The sequence below is a fragment of the Crocodylus siamensis genome, chromosome 1 (assembly GCF_052110815.1).
Source record: "Crocodylus siamensis isolate JL-2025a chromosome 1, ASM5211081v1, whole genome shotgun sequence".
NCBI lineage: Eukaryota > Metazoa > Chordata > Crocodylia > Crocodylidae > Crocodylus > Crocodylus siamensis.
In genome coordinates this window covers 138,017,934-138,032,775 of record NC_143395.1, presented here as the reverse complement: position 1 = coordinate 138,032,775, position 14,842 = coordinate 138,017,934, and the positions used below count along the sequence as shown (strand labels likewise).

Here is a 14,842-nt window from a genome sequence, read left to right as displayed (position 1 = left end):
TTCCCACCACCACCCTTTTCTCAGCCAGCTGGAGCAGTGACAGTGCTCTGGCTAGGGAGGAGAGGGGTAGGGCCAACCCTGCTTGACCGGAACAAACAGCCCAGCCCAGCCAAGGGCTGCAGAGGATGCTGGAGGATTCTGATTTAACTTAAACCAGGAAGGGGTCCACGACAAACCAGAAGTCCCATAAACCAGTTGGACCCAAATCAGTTAAGTCTGATACTACATTCAACCAGTTGATCTTAAACCAGTTTCAGCCATTTTGAAACTGGTTTATGTGCACTGAACTTATGTTTGGTTACAGGTTTAAACCAGTTTCTGATCACTTAAACTGGGTTATTTGTAACTTCTGTCCCTAGCCTTCAAGTCTGCTAATTGTACAAGTTGGTTGGAAGAGAATGGAGAGAGCCTGAAGCTGTGAAGGAAGTGAGACAAGAAAGTGTCTGAGGGAATTAATAAGGAAGAGTCTTGAACAAGCAATGAACATGGAAAAGAAAAGTCACAATTAGTCTATTTTTTATCAAAATTTGAATCAAGGTGGTCTAAAAACGAGAAAAACTAGGTTTGATAGATAGCAGTAAAGGAATTAGTTATGAATATAGTGTTTTAATAGCCTCATCAGGAAACTCAGTTTCCATTTTTGGCATCTTACCTCTGTCTATGCTCTCACCCCTGAACAGTAGGGAGATGAACTTGTTTAATTTTTCAGCTACATCCTGTTCCTGTGTTATTATGTTCTTGCCACTATCTCTTAGCAATCCAATAGCTTCCTTGGCTGATCCCTTCTCCTCTATGTATTTAATTCATGTTCTAGGTGAACCTTCTACAATTTATTATGCTCTTCTTTATTTATTATGCCTTTGAGAGCTTTTCTTCACACTCCTTTTTATCTCAGCATATGATTAAACACATCATTTACTCGTTTTTGCATTTTCGGGGGTACAATACTTTAAATCAAATGTGACTAACTACTTCTACCTCCTATTATTTCTGAACTGTATATCCATTCTTGATATTAAACTTAGTAGAAATATATATGAAGATAGCTGTGACAAAAAGCTTGAGTATGTATGAGATGTTTATTGTACTGCGTAGAAAATTAATACAATTTAAGAACAAAAATGACAGATAAAGACTCTACATCAGTATGCAATAAGTTATTAGCAATAAATTCATTTTCCAGCAAGAATTCTGTATACCCTACAAAAATATCCTCCTTTAAGGGTGAGAAATCCTGGCCTATTTGGACAATAAAACTCATAATCATGAAAGATACTATGATCTGTTAAATTGCTTGAAGCTGCTAGGTAACTAAGCTAAAACAGGGTGCTGTATCATGCCATAAACCATTCCCCCATCAATTCACATAGGCCTCGTCTACAATAACCAGTCCAACTTGTGGAGATCTGCTTCCACTTTTTACATGGCATGTCAATTTCACCCATAATGTACTCCTAAATAGGAGAAGGCCACAGACAAGAATAAGCCACATTGTGAAATTTTGTCATGGTTAGATGTAATTATGTTTTTATGATGTTCTGTTACCACAAGTTTAATGTCTACACTGGACAAGTTGTGTCAGGCATGTCAACGGATTTTACATAAAATTTCGTAATGTAACATTCATTATTACAGCTCCCTTAATGAAAGCAATTCATGGAAGTGATCATTTAGACAAGGTGCTGACATTTTTTAAAAGAATGTCATCTAACTCTGCCCCCAAATGCAGACATGGTGGTAAAATGTTGATGGCTGCTGCTCCAGAGCCAAAGAGCACTTCTAACACCAGTGAAGGCATATTGTAACATGGTGGAAAAGGTCAGCTGTAACAAGACCTTAAGTTTACACACACAGTTATTAAATTGCATTAAAATAGTGACCAGAGACCACCTGCCCCCACCTCCCAAACAGATCAGGGACTCACTATTCTATGCAATGCACAGGGAAAAAATTAGTCTCACCCCAAGATCTTACAATCCCTTTGATTTTCAGGAATGTATCACTTGGTAGTATCACACCCTAGGTGGCTAATGCTTTGACAAAAACATAGAATTTCATCTGACAAAGTACTATAGTCACTACTCTCTTAGTCCAAATTAGATGCAGTATAAACAAGCCTACTTAATTTACCTCCATTCTAATATTATAAAAGCCTACATCTGTCAGCCTGCTTGGCTGTAACACTTTATTTGCACTCTGATTGGCTGACAAACAGACAGTCAGACCATGAAGATGTGTTCTAACAGAAGGAAGCCCACCACCATGATAGTGGGGACCCACGAGATGGAACAGGGTGGGGCAAGGCCAGGCTGGCCTCATCCCTATTCTGTCTTGGTCCCAGGAGGTGGCGGCAACAGAGCAGATTTGGGGGGGAGCGCCCCCACAACCACCCTGCTCCCTGCAGGTAATGCGGGGGGGGGGGGGAGGGCAAGGCGAGGCCAGCCCGGACCCCAAGCAACAGGAGGGAAGGGGGAGCAGGATGGCCTGCCCCCCCCCCGCCCCCATTCATGACAGGCAATTGGCTAGTACTACTATAACAAAGATTTGCTTTCATTTGTTTGGTATCTTCTGAACATAATAGAATAATGACACCTATTGCAAACCAGGCTGAAAATATACTTTAAAAATATCTGCAAATCTTACTGATTTATACGTGCATTCAGATCTGTAAGTCTGGTATGTGCATTTGCTGTATATTAGGGATATTAACACAATATTACTTTATCAGGCTTGGGAAACAGTTTTATTCTTAACAGCTACTGTCTCTGCTCCATTGTAGAGGTTCTCCCTAGAACTTTTCCCAGTTCTTCTCTTGCCTGGCTTCCTGCCACAATTTTAAAGAAACAGTGCACATTTCCTCACAGGATATATATGGTATACATTGTAAAGTGGGGCAAAGGAGCAGGAATTCTATATTCCAAATGATACAACTTCAAAAATATCAACAAAGTAGAACATTCATAACATAACAAATGAAACCTTCTACATTAAAAAAAGACTTCGTTATTTCAGTATATCTTTGTTTGCTTGTTTAATCATCCCTTGGGACAATCTGTACTGCTAAGAAATGTGTAGAAAACAGTCATCAGGTTTTGTTGTTGTTCAATTAGTGCTATACTCAGTGTTTGAGCTCATGCAAGTGTCCTTTGGGGAAACATCCTGCGTGCCATTAGCACTATTCTTAATGAGGGAAAGCATGGAACTCCTTTAGTGCTCTGCCAGAATTGTTTTATCTTCAAGTCAAAAGAACAACTGTTTGGAGTAACCCCAAAAAAAGCATTTAACAATTACAAGTGGCAAACAGTATTCCCAAGAACTATACTGACAGCATTGCTTTTTATAGACCAACAATTATTATACTAAATAAAACGTGTATCAGGCGGCTTTATTATGCATGGTTCCATAAATTAAGGTGATTAAGATAGTTTCCATTTTAAGCCCAGTTTTGATCTCTTTTGATTCCTTTCTGGGACATGTAGAAGGGGGGGCAGGAGAATTTTTCATATTTGGTCACAATCCAGGGGAGAATATTTTGAGGAAGTTTGAGGTTAATTGGCAAGCTGCCTTTTAGATATGGAACACTGGAATTATATTTTTGAATTTTGTGCTCAAAAACTGTAAACATTGTGTTTTCTTCAATAACTAGTTCTCAAGGAAGACAACTGCATAGATCTTTTTAAATATTAACTCAGAATGGAAAATTTAAAATGACTAGAAAGTCAAGGTTTAAAACTCCAGGAGCTATGTAAAATATTACTGGCTCCGCTCTCACTTAATCTCACCTTACTTTTAAAATGTATTTATTGGTTTAGTGTAAATATTGACTTAGAAATATAAGCAGAAACAAAGCTGGTACTTGCAACACTGATTTTTCATTATAATTTTGGTTAATCATGGTAAGTTTCAGAAAAATATCTACCTCCTATCAACTGTGTTCTTATTTAACCATTATCCTTCACACCCTCCCTTCACTCCACCAAATTTTATCTTAGCTTCACACTCCTACCACAATTACAGTCTTCACATCTATGCTGTCCCCTCCAATCCCAGCTTCCCCACTACCATAAGAAACCAATAAAAATTCTATTAGACCTGAAGCCAAAACACTAACTCCCTGTCTCCCATCCTGTTCCAGACTGAGGTGATCAAGTTCATGTGAATAAAGTGAAAGTAGGCACGCATCTTAGATCAAAACTTAAGATTACGCATACTCATTAAACAATGTTCCTCAGAGTCCTCCTCAAGCTTCCACTGGGCTGTTCAGTGAAATATGGGAGCCCTCTGTATATAGCCCCAGTGCAAAAATGACACTAACACTGGCTTCAAGACACCAATGCAGGGGCTCCTACATAGGCTCATCATGCAGAAGCACTACAAATCAATTAAAAGCTGGAAATGGTCTACAGAAATTGGATGAGGGCTAATTTTTCTTCTAATTTAATACTAAGTTTTGGGCATGGCGCAAGTTCCCCGATTGCAGAACTACTAGGATGATTTCTAGGACTTACAGCTTTGGGAAATAAAGGGATTCCACAGGACTTACCCCCTATTCATACGACCCAAAATTAGGAGGAGACTAAAATATACAACATGGTCTTTTTCTAAATCCAAGATACTCCCAACCTACCTGCAGCAACTTGTCTTAACATATACTCCTTGGAGATAGCAAGGATGAAACAGGTCTATGCTCCTCCTCTAGAAGTGTAACCTATTGCATCTGCCCACTTGTCTATAAAAGGACTGACGACACAGTCTTCGGTTACTTTGTGTAACAGATGAGGAGGGACTGGTGCAAGACTTTAACCCTGCACATCTCAATAACAGGAAAGATATGAAGTAGCATGTATCCTAACCCTCCATTATTCATAGTTTCATAGTTGTTAGGGGCTGGAAGGGACCTTACAGATCATCAGGTCTAGTCCCCCTGTACTTGGGCAAGAAAGACCACTGGAATCAAGATGGGTGTCAAAACACTTATTTCTCAGGGTTTTGGTTCTCTGGCTTCAGTAAAGTGAAAATGAAGGGAAGGAAGTAGTGTGTAGAGCACTGTGGCAAATTACATCCTACAGAACACACCCAAGAGGACTGGTGGTCTTAGGATGTGTTACCTCCTCACATATGGTGACTGGAAGAGGCTGCAGCTGCCAGAGACAGTGAGTCACCAGCACAGGCAGTGGACCTGTAACTTCCTCCAAGGGAGGTTTACAGCACTTCTAACTTTTTAACCATCTGGTTTTGCCTGTCCTATCCTAGACGCACCAATAAAATGGTTGAGATGTCTTTAAGACTTCAACATGATTCAAGAGACAGTCATTCTGAATTGTTAATTCTTTTTTTTAATTGCCCAATTTCCAAAAGAGAATCCTTCCAAATGGGTATTTTGACTTGTTTTTAATAGGATTTTTCATTCCCATTTAGTATTAGGGTCTTACAGTAAGGCAGAGACTGACATATTATAAAGGGGGAAATGACTGAAGAAAGGCTGCCAAAGCCAAAGAAAATCCAAAAAGACAAGACAATTTTTGGCATTGATTTCTTTCTCATAAAAGGAACTACTTGTATTTATAGCAAGTTTACAAGGCATTCCATGCAAAAACGTCATTTGTCACCTTTGCAAACATGTACTGAAAATGTATTTCACCAAGTCTTGTTTTCTCTCTCAGAATATTCTTTCAGGAGAATATCAGGTTTGCTCACTTGCTTCCTCATCCCCACTTCAGAGTTGCTCAAAGGTTCCAAACTGGATAAAGTCACTGAGTCGTGACACACGGGGAATGCTGCTAAGTTATTTTCCCTGATAGCGACATGGAACAAAGCCCTTAAATGTTATGCGCATGACAAGGTACATTGGTGAACATTATGTTCTCTAGAAAGGTTGGAATGCAAGTCAGAAGGGCTATGAGCAGCACAGATTACACTGGTGAAGTTTACAAATCTCCATGAGATCTTAAGTAGTTCTTTACATCAGATGCCAGGTCATAAATACCTGAGAACTACAAATAAGGGTTCATAACTGTTATATGCGCTACCACAGATGGACCAAAAAAGGCAACTTACATTTCCAAGTTCGAAACACAGAATTAAATTTTTGTAATAGATTCCCAGAAAATGGGAGCTGAGAAGGGACCTCAGGAGGTCTAATCCAACCCCCTGCTCAAGGCAAGTTTGTCTGTGTCTAAATCATTCCAGTCTAAGATGAGATTGTCTAGCCTGCTCTGAAAAACCTTACAAGGACAGAGATTCCCCAGGCCTCTAAGTAATCTGTTTCAAAGCTTAACTCTCATAGTTAGAAGTGTCTTCCTAATATCCAACCTAAATTTCCTGTGCCGTAATTTACATTCATTACAGAGTGTTCTCTGGGGCTGAAGAAGACAGGATATCACCATCCTCTCTCTAAAAGCTCTTCAAGTATTTAAACTCATCAAATTACCCCCTAGTCTTTTCTCCAGACTAAATAATTACAGTTTTTCCAACCTTTCCTTGTAAGTCTTGTTTTCTAGACTTCTAATTATTTTTGTTGCCCTCTGCTAGATTCATCCTAGTTTGTCCACATCTTTCTTGGAATGCAGAGCCCAAAACTGGACAGGTGAGTACTGCAGGTGAGGCTTCCTCAGTGCCGAACAGTGGAAGAATCGCTTCCCTTGACTTATGGGTTACACACCTGTTGATATAACCCAGCATGCTGACGACTTGTTTTTGCAATACCAAAGCTACTGGCTCTTTTCTTTTTTGTACCACAACCCATTTTTTACTCATATTCAGCTTATGGTCCACTAGAACCCCCCCACATCCCTTTCTGCAGCACTGAACCAGCTGTTCCCTGATTTGTTTTTGTACATTTGATAGTTCTATGCTAAATGCAGGTATTTGTCATTGTCCTTACTGAATTTCATCTGATTAATTTTGGACCATTTTTCCAGCTTATAAATAATTCTGAATCCTGATGTTATCCTGCACAGTAGGGGTGGCCAACCTTTTTTGCAGGTGTGCCATACCACAAGCTCCCCCTCCCTGCATATGCCACTCTGATCCTGTCGTCCCAGAGGCACACCTAATAGAATTTGCATCCTGAGGTGCCAGAATTAAGGCAGGAGAGCTCAAGTGTTTGGCACTGTAACTGCAGTTTTACATGGTGAGAGAGCCCTTAATTTGGTAGCAGCTGCAAGGTCAGAGAAGTCTTAACCTGGCTCCTGGCACTGCCATCTCTTCTAGAAGCATCCTACCACTGCTCTGCTCCGTGTGGCTGGAGATTTGAGCCCTAATGCTTCCATTCCAAAGCCCCCACATTGAGTGCCCAAAGCTTGCATGCTACCCACAGTGGCTGCCTGCGGCGCACATACTGCAGACTGGTCACAGTGATGCTCTGCACTGCTCCAGCTGAAAATTAAAGAGAATAATAAAGTAAAAGCACTTCTTGTAAACATTTTAAAGAGGTCTGGAAAACCACTGCAGTGCATTGATTGTGCATGGAGTCTTTGCAAGGGAGCCTCAGCACCTGAGGGCTCCCTGTCCTTTATTAGCAGTGATCACTTCATTATTTTATGGCCACAGCAGTAACAGGTGTTTTTACGCTGTGGCCACCCCATTTGAGGCACCTTGTGAGGCTGTGTCTGAAGGTATTTTCAGTGCCACATGCCCAGTGACAGCTTCAGGGCCTATGCCTCTCATGGAACAGAACAAGCAGGCCCTGTCCTCCTGACAGGATGCTGCCTTCAGTACCAGATCCATTGTATCACCTGATGCCTACATGTTCAGGGATGGAGCAACACTCCAGCATCTACAAGGCCTTTGTGACATGGCATTTTTAGAGCCATGCAAGTAGCTTGTTCCCCCCACTTATGGGGCAGTACCTTCATCACAAACTTTTTTAGTGAGGTGACTCCCAGTTGCACCCTTGGAGCCCAGCTGGGCAGCATCCTCAGGGTACGGGCGATTCCATGGGGCAGTAGGATGAGGTGACCCGGAGGACTGGCTCTCAGAAGATTCTGGTGTCATGATGGCATGCAGTGGGGCTAACTCACTGTGGGGGCAGTGACACTAGAACCCTGGGTCCACATGTAACTGGGGACACCCTGGATAGAGGGCACAGTGTGGGGTGGCACTGGGGTGCAAGGGGCTGCCTGAGGGACATTATAATGGGCTGTTACTCCCACAGCCAGGCCCAGGAGCCAGCCTTCCCCCCCACTTCCTACTTCAAACTAAACAGAATAGCAAAACATTAACACAACCTCATCCCATCCCTCTTGCCTCTTTTATCCAGGGCAAGGGCTCCACCACAGTGCTTCAGTGCCACCTTTCTTCTCAGTTTCCCTCTCTCCCCACTGTCATGTCTGGGAGCTTTTAACTTACTCTAGAGCCAGGCAATCATCCCCACCAGCTGGCCCCTTACAGCCCTTGAACTATGCACCTTGTTACAGACACCCTGCTGTTTCTGAGGTCACTCAGCATAGAGGACTTGGCAAGTGCAAGTGACAGGGGTGGTCTCACTCTGGTTTCCCTGGACTTGGAGCTTGCTGGTCCTGGTCTAGGACTGCTTGGTTGGGCTGGGCCTAGGCAGAGGTACAATGAACAAGTTTTGCACTTTGCCCAAAACACCCCTGTGCTGTGAGGTGTGTAGATGGCTGCCAAATGCTGGAAATTGAGGAGAGGGAAGGGGTGTGGTCAGTCTTACCTGTCTAGGGGAAGCAAAGACCTGACCTGCAGCTCCTGCACCTGGTTCCTTTTTTCTGAGCAGTGCTGAGATGATCTGCCCCCATCTCCCCCCACAATAAGCAGCACCAAGTTGTTCCATTCCCCACTAACTCCTCTCTATCCTTTTCACTCTCCCTGCACTCTCTGTTCCAGAGGCATGGGGCTGTTCCACTCTCTACCCCATATCTCTCTGGTCACCTCACTTGCTCAGTGGCACAGGGCAGTTCCTGGCTAGCTGAGCTTGGCCAAGTTCACTATGGAGTGGCCAAACAGGTGAGTGGGGTGCAGTGGGTGGGACAGGCCCTACCACCCTGGTTCCTGCTGGCCTCCCAGTGGGGGCAGCACAGCCCCAGAGAACCACAAAACATCCCTCCAACCCCAGACACTATCCTGCCCTGCCCTCCCCTTCTCCCTTGCAGCCTTGCCCCTACTAGATATGCATGCCACTTGTGGCATGTATGCTATGAGTTGACCACCCCTGCTCCAAAGTGTCCATGTCTCCACCCAGCTTGATGTTATCTGCAAATTTGCTAACTGTGCACTCAGTTCCATCCTCCAAAATCAGGGCTGTTCCACTTCAGAGTGGCTGGGGGCTGCACAGTGCACCAGCTACAGGCCTCCGGCTGCCCACTGCATAGGCTTCATGTGCAAGGGGGCCGCACGGGCTCCCTGGAACCCTAGCAATGTACAGCTCCACCCTCCCTGCCCACACTAGCAACACAAATCCCACACAAGGCTAGAAGCCCTTTCCATTATTACCACAGCACAGGTAAACTGCTACCATTGCACAGGTGAGCCCCATCCCCCTGCCACACAAGCAGTGTGAACACTCACTCTCAGACCCCTCCCTCTGGTGCTGCTGCACAGGCAGCAAGCTCACCAGGCCTCTAACCATACTGCCCTATCCCAGAGACTCCAGCCACCACTGCAGCACCAGGCCTAATAGGGGGAGTGGTGACCAAGTGGGAGTCTGTGGGCTGCACATTAACACCTCGCAGGCCAGATGCAGTCTATTGGCTGTCAGCAGGACAGCCCTGCTCCAAATCATTTATGAAGATACTGAACAATACTGGACCCCAACTTGAACCAGCCTCCTGGAGATCTCCATTCAATACCTTCTCTCAGTTAAACATCAACCAATGGCGATGCAACTGGGTTGGCAGTATACTAACAGGCCAGTGGTTCTTAGCCAGCGGGCCACAGCACCCTAGAGTGCTGCAAGACCCTTTTAAAGGTGCTGTACAATTAGCACTGTTAGGTGTGCAAACACCTACACATAATTCGCAAGATAAACCCAGAGATTTCAAATAGTATTATACATTCTGATTCTGTGGTCTTTCTGCATTGTCTGCAACAGAAATACCCTAGTCTTTTTCCATAGCCAAAAAAGAAGTTAAAAAGCTCAGGGCTAGAATTTTATGAGAGCTGTCTTGAGTCTAAAAGGGTTGAGAACCATTGAATTAGGTGGTATGCAGTTGCTTCATTCCTTACAACTTCTTTGGGCATTTGCCTTCTAAGACTACAGAGCAAATTAAATTTAGAATACTATATTCCAAATGGCATTAAAATATGCATACACAAAGTAGTTTCTTTTGAGAATCAATCACTTTGTAACTGGAATAAAACAAATACATTATTGATAAAGTAGCAGCAACATTAAATACAGGTCAGTAGAAGACTATAATATGGCATACTGATAAATTTCAAAGGCAGAAGGGACGAATTAAGGTTTCATCTTAAAAGTTACTACAGTTTGGTATTTCAACTTTTGCAAAGTTCATGATCATCAGAAGTATAGATCCATAACTGTAATGTTTTATTTGTACAGGTTTTGTAAATTACGTGTCTTTACAGGTATTTGTGAGAACGGGTAAAAAAAAAAAAAAAAAAAAATGTAACTTCAAAGATTTCCATTTGCAAACTAACTTGGTCATTAAAGAATACACCTTTGACCTTTTACTCAAATAAAACTTCCATTAATGTTAAGAGGAGGGTTTTTTCCTGAATGAAGAATGATAAGAAGTTATATAGTCAAAAACTGCCTTAAAATAAAGAAGTGAGAAGCCTGGGAGGTACTGCCTCAATGGCCTGGCTATTGAAATATAAAGTGCAATTTTACTTATACACTTCTCTAAGCTAACATAGCTTTAGATAACATTCAAGTTGTACTAACTACCAATGTATCAGCACATCAGAGATAAGAATGTAAGACTGGAAGGAGCCTCCTGATCCATCAAGTCCAGTTGCCAGTGTATAGATGACTTTTGAAACCGTTTATGAAAAGGACTATCATATACACACAAAAGTGGAAATTGACGCATTTCTTTGAATGGTGGTGTGCAGCAGAGTTAGTGTTTGATATCCATACTGTGATTAAATATTTCAGCCTTATGAAAAGTGACCAAAAAAAGTGTTTAATGACCAAAAGAAAGGAGTCACAATTTGAGTTTTAAACCACAAACGAGCCAGTGATGTACCTGTTCTGCTACACATGAAACACTGACCCAGAATCAGGTCATTACAAATGATTTAACACCAGGTTAAACACGCAGTGCATTAGGGTAGAGGTGGCTTCCCTCCTGTGTATGCTCCCAGTCCCAAGATGAATGGCTCTCAGCACTGAGACCTGCCCCTTGCTGGAGGGCACTGAGGTATTACGTTTAGTGGGGATTCTAATTTAGAGGCATTCAACAAATGTCTGAACCTGTGGTCCCTCGTGTGCTGAGCAGGATTGCTATTGCAACAACATAACATCAGTAGGGTAAAACTAATCTTCTCACAACAGTCTAAAGAGCCAAATTCAGACCCAGTGTATGAAGATGCATCCCACTGAAATAAACTGCATTTAAATTAAATTTGGCCCGAGATGTACACTTATCTCTCTGAATGTAGACTTACCTGGAGAAATGGCTCTGTGGAATTGATACATGTCCTCTCCTGTTAATTCTTGTGCTACTTGCTTAATCTTCTGTCGGACAGCATCTAATTTGACCTCAGATTCATTTAGGATTTCTTCTCTGTTAGGGGAACTGTGACCACAAAATACAAGTCAAATTATAGTATGGAAACAGTTGGAACACCAGCAGAGTGAAATAGTTAGACGCTTCATTGTATACTAGCCAACATGTATTTAATTCGTTCAGTTAAAAAAAAAAAAAAAAGCAACTATGTTGAATGGAACAAACTTTGAACTTTTCTTTTGAATCAGGATAAACTACCTCTGAAATCCAGAGCACGTTCAAAATGTGTGATTCTGTCTTGCTCTCAAGATCATCAACAAGCTAAATTCAGTCTTATTTGCAGAGTACTCATTTCAGCCTGAAGCTTTTCTAACTAGACCAGAAAAATTGCAGAAATCCATAAGATTCAAAATAAGTAGATAAAAAAAACTGTGCAAGTCTTCTGTGCCCCAAAATCTACAGTGTTTTGCAACAAACTGAACAGCTCATTTATAAAAGGATTCACTATATAAATGACATTTTAGGCAGTACTTGTGAAATATGCCACTAAGAACACCTTTAAAAGAGCAGTTGCTAAATTAAGGAGTCACAATCCCTAAAGAAAGTCAATTATAGTGGTGGGTCTCAGACCAGGATTAGAGCTGTAAGCCCAGAAGTGGGGTCACCATGGCAAAAAATTGGAAACTGCTGCTCTGAAACATCTAATACATAACTATTGTTACATGACATTTTATACCTGACACTAGATGCACTGGTTTCTCTAATGTACTGTACAATCCCACCATTTACATGGCATTCATGGCTTACAACATGTTTTGAAATTATTATTCTGTGAATAGCTTTGTTTTGTACAAATGTTTAAAAATCATGGGAATTCAGACATGAGTCTTAACTACTCACTGGAGAGCTCAAGGGAGAAACTTAGGCAGTTTGCAGATTAGAGAGTAGGGTGGAAAATAACAGTGCTTTACTTTAAACTCCAAGCACCCCTGCGCCAGCCCAGCACATGTCCAGAAGAGGCAGCATGTTAGCTACACCTGGCTTTCCCAACATCCGTATAAATCAAGCATGTTAGTGGGGCCTTTTTGCACTTTTATCTAATAGCAGATTGAATCAGCTTTAAAGTGGAAAAACCTCACAAAAGTACCTGATCTATACAGATGCTGCATAATCAGGTCAAACTAACATGCTGCTGCTTCCAGTAAAGCATGGGGGGTTTTCTCCCACATGTTTGTCAGCATCCAAGATGTACAGAAAATCACCATCTCATAGGAAATGGGATTGTCTGATGAAAGTGAATCTAAAAGCTTACAGAGACAAAGAGAAAGTTCTACATCAAAACACCTATTTGTAAGCTGAGTCAATACATAGGTCCTTCCCAACATTTTTATGCCCTGCTCAGCAACACTGGGACTGCTCAAAGCAGGTCTGGAAAATATCAAGAATAGAGGACGGTTGCTGCCAAACCCTTATTTACTACTGTGCGCACACTGCTGCTACCATTGTGTCGCTGCCCTAGGAGTAATATCACTGGGAAATTTTACAGAAAAAGACTTTTACAGACAAGCTTGAAACGACATCTATAATTCTCCAGGTAAACTGGTATACAAGAAGCTGTAGTAAGCCTCACTTTTTCCCACAATTCTTCCACACTAGCTGCTAATTTGAATGATCATTTGAAAGAATAAGCACACAAACTTTAAGGTACCACACAAGGGGGTATAAAGACCTTTCTTAGGATCCAGCATATAAGTGGTTATAAGTAGAACTTGCATTCTCTGCCCTTCATACTAGTGACCCAGGGTGGGGCTATAAAAATGGGGAAACTCTTGCCTGAGACAAACTAACCTAAAGGGGAAGGGTGTATCCTCTCCCCTCCCAGTTCACTGGAAGCTGGAAAGACTTCTGTTGGCTCTTAACAAGGATTCTGTGTTAATCTGATCCTGTTTTGGACTATTCTTTATTCCAGTAGAGGCAGGCACTAAGGAAATGGACTTGAAATGAACTAGCATCTAGCTCTTATTTAGCTCCTTGACTGCATTGTGTCCACCCACTTATGTACAGTCCTAAAGGAAACAAAACAACAAAACTTATGGGAAATTAACTAAGTTTGCATTCCTCTTCCTTGAAGGTGCTCTTATCAGAATATTACTCAAAACACAGAAAAAAAAAAAGGGGGGGCAATAAATTTGGGGTCAGCATGGAAATGAAAACTAATGTAGTAACTCACCTAGTAATCCGGTGAAGCAGAAATATTGTCCTTTTACTTTCTATAGTTATATCACGACTAAGCTTCACAAGCCTTTCATACTTATCATGTCTTGTATCAAGCTCAAGTTGAAATGCTGAGAACAGAATGCAAACAATCACAATGTGGTCCTGATGTACATGTGAATGTGAATGTGTAACGATCCAGCTTGGGTAACAATGACTTTGCTGTTAATCCCCCATAATCTTCATATTTTGTTTCTGATTTTTTTTTAAATGTATGGAGGTCATATCATTTCCAAATGGAAACCTTTACCAAATTATACAACAGTGAAAGCACAATAAAAGTTATTAAAGTTAAGACAAAAAGGTATGCAGGGAGTACATTCATGTCTCCTTCAATGCATGTTTGACTGCCCTCTGCTGGATTGAATACACACATATGGCTGCAGACTAGTACAGAGGATGTCAGGGCTACAATACCAAGGGAATTAAAAACAGCTTTAAAAAAATACAGGTTTTTTTATTTCTGATTTTATTTAAATATGTGCCATTATTTACATCTTAATTTAAATATCTTATTAAAAATACCTGTTTATAATTAAATTTGAAATCTTGGCAACTAGGATTAAAATCTCACTGTGCTATAATCCAATAAAATCATGTACATGCATTTTAATATAATACACTGCATCACTGAACCTTTCTGTTTTAATATGCCAAAAGGTGTTGCAGCTCCAAAGAGAATCATGGAGAGACTTCAATTTCTGAGGTCAACTAAACTTCATAAATGTGCATTCAGTACTACAGGTGCACCAAGATATTGGTCCATATCGGACAGGCACCAATAAAAGGAAAATTGATATTATCAGCAATTGGGTTTTTTTGCCCAGTGTAACCAATAATGTCACCAATAAATGCTGCATGCATGCATGCATGCATGCAGCCGCAGCATGCACGTGGCCAGGAACACCACCCAGCAG

The 14,842-nt window shown here is 41.5% G+C and overlaps 1 protein-coding gene across 2 annotated transcripts in view; it reads right to left on the bottom strand.

Annotated features, from left to right (window-relative positions):
• The window catches only part of TSNAX (translin associated factor X), a 36,711-nt gene that overhangs the window by 14,284 nt on the left and 7,585 nt on the right, over positions 1-14,842 (bottom strand). For both annotated transcript variants that reach the window (XM_090044031.1, XM_090044022.1), the window contains exons 3-4: positions 13,882-13,996; positions 11,590-11,720 (exon numbers count right to left, since the gene is read on the bottom strand). In XM_090044031.1, coding sequence (XP_089900157.1) covers positions 11,590-11,720; positions 13,882-13,996 — 246 coding nt within the window. The remainder of the gene's footprint in view (positions 1-11,589; positions 11,721-13,881; positions 13,997-14,842) is intronic.